General features: G+C 50.8%; 1 protein-coding gene across 1 annotated transcript in view; it reads right to left on the bottom strand.

The window, feature by feature from the left end:
- Positions 1–35, bottom strand: part of TMEM128 (transmembrane protein 128) — a 7515-nt gene extending 7480 nt beyond the window's left edge. Inside the window, exon 1 of the mRNA XM_014539626.1 lies at positions 4–35. Coding sequence (XP_014395112.1) covers positions 4–35 — 32 coding nt within the window. The remainder of the gene's footprint in view (positions 1–3) is intronic.
- Positions 36–6170: the final 6135 nt, after the last annotated feature.

Here is a 6170-nt window from a genome sequence, read left to right as displayed (position 1 = left end):
CGCCGGAGCTGCTCCCGGGCCCGCGCGGCGTCCATCTTGGCGCCTCCAGGAAGCGCGGCGGAAGTGACGTTGCCCCGTGGGAACTTCCGGAATCGACTTCCGGGCGGAGGGGTCGGCTTCTGGGAGTCGGTGGGTCCAGTTTTGTCTTTGAGGTTTAATAGAGGAGGAACTAGGGCGGGACTGGTTTCGCGATCAAACCCGCCAAATGATTTAATTTCAAAATGCGGGTCCTCTCAAGACCGGAAGTTCCCATTTTCCCCGAGGGATGGAGCTGGTGGTGCCGAGTCAGCCGGGCGGGGATGCGCGGTCCGCGGCGCCGCTCCCTCCTCTGTGCCCTCTGCGTGCGGAGCGGACCCTGGCTCCCAGGTGCCCCGTGCGTGCGGGAGAAGTGCCCCCGTGCGAGCGGGAGAAGTGCCCCGTGGGGGAGAAGTGCCCGGTGTGGAGAAGTGCCGCGTGCAGGCCGCGGATCAGAGCCCCTGCTCCGTTCTCTCTCTTCTCTGCGTGGCTCCCGGCGAGACTGAAAGATCGACAGCCTCGGAGGAGGAGAAGGCCGCAGGGCCAGGCCTGGCCCCGACCATGTGGGTGCACTTGGGCAAGAGAGCAACCTCTCTGGACCTCTTTCCTCTCCTGCACCAGGGGGATTAGCACCAGGGGGATTATACCCGCCCGTGGGCTGACACCGAAGCACCTGTATGTTGTTCTTATTAACCCCTTTGTCCAACTTCTGAGAAATGTCACCAGCTGGGAATGCGGGAACTAAATTTATACTTTCCTAGGAAACGGCCATCAGTCATGCTCATAAGCCAGAAAAGACTGTGTCATGACTTCACACGTTTTTCTATATTAAGAATCCTGTTTATTACTCTCCTACCCCCTTCCTACCCTGCCATGTGCAGAATGTGCTTAACCATTTGGACACTCACTGAGCACCTACTACCATTTGCTAGGAACTGTTAGGCACCATGCTAGGCAAGGGGGTGAGGGGGGGGGGGGGGGGGGGGGGGGAGATGAGTAAGACATGATGTTGCACTTGAGGAGCTCCTGGGCCAAAGATGACCACAGCTGTCCTGCAGTGTCCTGCAGTGTTTGTAAATGTATGGAAGCGTTTCATGAAGTCAGCAGACAGTTTCTGAGGGCAGAGGTAAGTTACAGTCAAGAGGAGACAACCTCACTACAGTGCCATCATAGAAACACTATGTAGGGCTATGGGAGGACAGAATAAAGGGTCGTGTGTTCCGCCGGGAGGTGTGGGGAGCAGGGAAATTAACCAAAGAATTTATATGCATATTTGCATAACCCATGGACATAGACAAGAGTGCTGTTGGCCTGGGGTCACTGGCCAGGGACATCTGTAATACTTTCAACAATAAAGATAATTTAAAAAAAAAAAAGATACAAGAAAAACAACACATAATAAACTAAAAACATTCCACAATTAAGACTACAGATATCTGGGCTTGTTATCTTTAATTCAAAACTATAACTATATTTCATTTCTACCCTAATTGTATTTAAAATTATGTTGTTTAAGATCATTAAATAGAGGGTGCTAAAATAAACTAAAGTAAGGTTTAAAAAAAGAAGTGGCTTGAGGTGTGTCAGATACAGGGGTGGATAGCCTGGAAAGTCACCCAGGAAGTAAAATTTAAGTCAGTTGGCCCTCTTCCATACCTTCTCTATGCCGTGGGCATTTGCAAAAGAAATGTAATAAGAATGTCAGGTTCCTACTGGTTTATTTCTATCATTTCTTCAGCCTTTCTAGCAAACCCATTGGAGCAAAGGATTGAACAGCTGGGTGGATCATATGGCCTTTCTACACAATATCTCCTCTTTCTTGTTTTGTTTTGTTTTTCCTTCTCAGATTCCTAAAGAACCAGGGTTCATCTCTTCAAAGCCAACGGGGTCTTTGCCCCCCTTTGTACAGGGCTAGTGCCTTGTTAACAGGAAGCGAATTCCCCTTGTCAAATAGTCTTCTGTGGCTTGTCGCCCTGCAGAAAGGTCAGTGCTGGGCCTCCCTGGTAACTGAATATTCCCCGAGCATGGCACCAGTCCCCGGGGCTCCATATGTAGTGTGTTCAGGTCAGATCCAGTTTCCCCTTTGGTGGTTTCAGGGCCTTTGTGTTTGGATCTGAAATCCTTCCAGCTTTGTCCCCCGATATTTTGAATGGCACTACTTGCACACCATATCGGTGCTCCTTAAAAGCAGGCTGGAAGAAATCCAGTATTGAATGAGCACATCTTCATTGTTGGGGCCCCTGGAATGAGTTCTTAAATGTGTGCGCTGTGCACCTTAGTGACAGGTGTATGATATCAGCGTGCTACCAACCAAGACATTCTCATTTTCCATGTGCATTACTTGTACGGGGAGATGAATTTGACTCTGACCTTTGCTGGCCTCCCCTTAGCAACGTGTATAGCAGTTGCTTAGCGTCGTGCCTGGCATGTGGTATGCCTTCGAGCGGTGGTAGCTACTGGGCTTGCCAGGCCTTGCTATCAGGCTCCTGCTCACCTCTTAGTTATTCCTCCTCCTCCGGCTCCAGTGACCCTTTGTTGCAAGTTCCCTTTTGCCTGTTCTCTCCCTAATGGGGCAACAACCATGACTTAGTATCTCCCCAGGGCCCTGCATGTAGTAGGAGCCCCCCATTACCTGGTTTTCACTTTGGCCCTTGATCACAATTGACTGGCTTCACTGCGGCCATAGTTCTGTCTGCTTGGCATCCTTCCTGAGAAACCACTTTCCCTCCTTCCTGCGAGGACTCCCGCAGGAGTCCTGCAGAGTTCTCAGGAGGCTGGGAGAGGGCACAGGACCTGAGCCAGATCTGTCAGCCCCAGGACTTAGGTGGGGTTGGGATGACCTTCTCTGTTGCTATGGTGAGCTGTGGGGTTAGTGTGGGCTTGGGGCTGTCACCATGGAGACACATGGAGCCCACCTAGGAAGGAAGCTTTGCGATGCAAGCCAAGCCAAGAGGTCTTGGTAGTGTCGTCTCAACTCCTGAGTCCAGCCACCTAGTTAAGGCCGAGGTCACCTAGGTAAGGACTTGCTCTCTGGAGCCACTGCCTGGCTGGCTGTCATTGCTGGTCTGTGTCGCTGGCCCTGTCAACCTTGGGAAAGCCACTTACTCTCCTTTTTGCCTTAGTTTCCTCACTTGCAAAATGGGGCTAAGAACAGTATCTCCCTCCTAGGTTTGGAAGGTTAACAGTATTAAGACATGCAAAGTACTTGGAACAGTGCCTGGCCCATAGGACGCTCTCAGTCTTAACTGTTGTTAGTATCCATTGTTTAGACTACACAGCTATCTCAGCCAAAAAAAAAAAAAAGGTTTTTTTTTTCTCAACGCTAATCAGAGTTGTTTCCTGCACTTGCAACCCTGAGGCCAGACCAATGCGGCAGCCCTCCTCTCTCATTGCGCTCGGTAGCTGCCCCAGCCGTGCCCTGCTGGACTTCGAGCACCTCCAGAAATGAGTTCATACGTGCAACGCCCTGAGAAAAGCACCCAGCATAGGGAACAAGCGCGTAAATGGTAATATAGCTCACTGGGGACACTGGCCTTCATTCTAAGAAGAAAGCCAGTTTTTAAAACTCCCTTTAGTTATAGAAATAACACAATGAGATATGTGTCCCTTTTTACACAACCCCACTTCACTGACAAAAGCTGTAGAATTGGAATTCTAGATGCAAAGATCTGAACATTGGAAAGGCTTTTGACTGCTCTCTTCACACCAAGTCCGGAAAGGGTACCCTGTTGTACTTCCCATTCGCGCCAGCAGGGGGCAGGAGACACCGGAACATGTGCAACTGCTGGCTTTACCATTCTGTAAATTTTCCCCAATTCGTCATTGGGGTTGAGGAAAAATCTGCTGTTTTAACTTTCTTTTCTTTATGAACGTATTTTTCACATAATCTATCGCAGCACTTCTTCCCCTTCCTGAGAGCGGGAGCGGGGCCGCGGAACCCTGAACAGCACCAGAAAGTCATCCCCGCTTGACTGGAGTTGACGTCAGAGAAAATCTATTCGCTGCCCCAAGCTCGAGGGCTCAGGGCACGCCAGGCAACAGGACAGAAGTGCAAACAGGATTGTTTTTATGCCACAAAGAATCTGTGTGTCCTTCCATTGCTCATCTCAATGTACTAAAAATCACAAAAGTAAATATGCAAACATGCACATTTGAACAGAGCCCATAGGGAAAGCCCCTGCCAACCTCAGGCACATCGAGGCATCGCAAGGTGGTATTGGCGGGCGAATCCCTGCACACAGAGGTCACTTGGACTCTAAGCTTCCCCTTGAACATCACCCCTGATACCACCAACACAACCCTTGAGGAAACCATGGGCCCTCAAGTTAAACACGACAAAGCAGGAGAGAGCAAACACCTGCCCTTAAGATTGGCAATGGAGAGCAGAGTGCCCGGCTGTGAGGGGAGGAGCAGCCATACCACCAATCATGGCTTCAGGGCTCTGAAGAAGCCAGAAGGCCTGATATTAGGGACCTCCATGAGCTGGCACAGAGAGCCCTCCAGACACAGTGCCCGTGGCATGACCGTGTTTGGAACCACTGGCTCTCCTTACAGGCCCACGGTTCTCAAACATGTTCAAATGGTAGAGCATCGGGCACTTCTGTAGAACATCATGGAATACGGCTCAATTAAGTGAAAAAGCAACCAGTGCCTTAAAAGTTGATGCCAACTCCCATAGCATCTAAATTAGAGTTGTATAGTAACAAATGCCAAGAGGTGTAACTTTTATGCAGAAACCCCAATTCTATTACCTTAACTTCCCCGAAACCTGGAGGAGAGAGTGCCGCTTCAGTTAGCCATGAAATGTCTCCGCTCGGGATGCCCTTGGTTGGAGCAGGGCCGTCCTGTCAGGTTTCCATTAGTGCCTGATGCACACTTGCCGGCAGCTCCCAAGAGCAGTGCTGTGGGGAAGCACCCGGAGAGCTGAGGCTCTACCCGCCTTTGATCTGCAATGGAGAAATCCAATCTACACACTACCACCGGCCTCCGGGGAGCCGGCCTGGGGTCACCAGGTGGGCAGAGCGGCAAAAGTAGGATTTCGGCAGCTCACAGTACCGCTCTGTGGCCAAAGGCCTCGCCTTCCAAGCAGTGTCTGACCTCTCAACTCTGACATATGTATTTACTCAGCAATTACAGCTTGCACTCCCACAGGGACAGCTTGATCACTTCTATCAAAGGGAATAAATGAAAGCTCGCCTGGATCTCGTAGCAAAAAGTAGCTGCAGGAGCCTCTGCACTCAAACAAAGCTGCTCATTCACCAGCAGCCACTCTCCCAGGAGCCTTCGCTGCGTTGTAACCAGCACAGGATGCTCCAAGCCCAAATTACAGGAGCTCACAAATCCAATAAGGGGGCTGAGCAAGGCCTGCGCTCCTTTCACTGTTAAGGACATGGTAGAGTAAGAAGACGCCGGGGGAGCTGCTATTCCGATTTATTTTTAGCATCACTTGAGACTGAAATCTGCTGAGAAAACCTGGAGGTACCATTTTCCAGTTGTATAATCTAGTGCAAAGCCCCGGTGATTAAGTTTGCTTGACAGTTTCAAAAAAACAGAACTTCCTTGAGAGATAGAGATGGAAATTTGAGGAATATTAACTTTCAGTGCATTTGGGGGCAACATAAACCCCATCCACCCTCCTACACAGAGGGCAGCAGTGGAAGCGGGTAAAAGCACTGGGAAACCGTGTGGCTGTGTCTGTCAAAGCCGGACACCCCCGATGACTGAGCAGTTCCAGGCGTAGGCATGCACTCAGCAGAAATGAGAGCATATGCGGACCAGGAGACTGAAGATGTCCATTTCATCAGAAACCCAGCCACCCTGGAGACAGCCCAGCATCTCATCAGCAGTAGAGGGAGACGTGCTGTACAGGACAAAGACAGCATCAATGCAACGTGGTGAATCTTGGGAACACTGAGAGAAGGAAGCCAGACACAAAGGGCACAGGCTCTATGATACCATCCTATATAATAAAGAGGCAATATGCAAATTAACCCTCATGCCCTCACAAGATGGCTACCTACGACCAGGCCGGCAGGGGGGTCAGTTGGGGCAACCAGGCTGGCACAGGGGACAGTAAGAGGCGACCAGGCCGGTGGGAGGGGGGGCAGTTAGGGGCAACCAGGCCGCAGGGGGGTGCAGTTGGGGGTGACCAGGCC

This window comes from Myotis brandtii, unplaced genomic scaffold (genome assembly GCF_000412655.1).
Source record: "Myotis brandtii unplaced genomic scaffold, ASM41265v1 scaffold223, whole genome shotgun sequence".
Lineage (NCBI taxonomy): Eukaryota > Metazoa > Chordata > Mammalia > Chiroptera > Vespertilionidae > Myotis > Myotis brandtii.
Note: the sequence above shows the minus strand (reverse complement) of the source record. Positions and strands in the feature narration are given on the sequence as shown.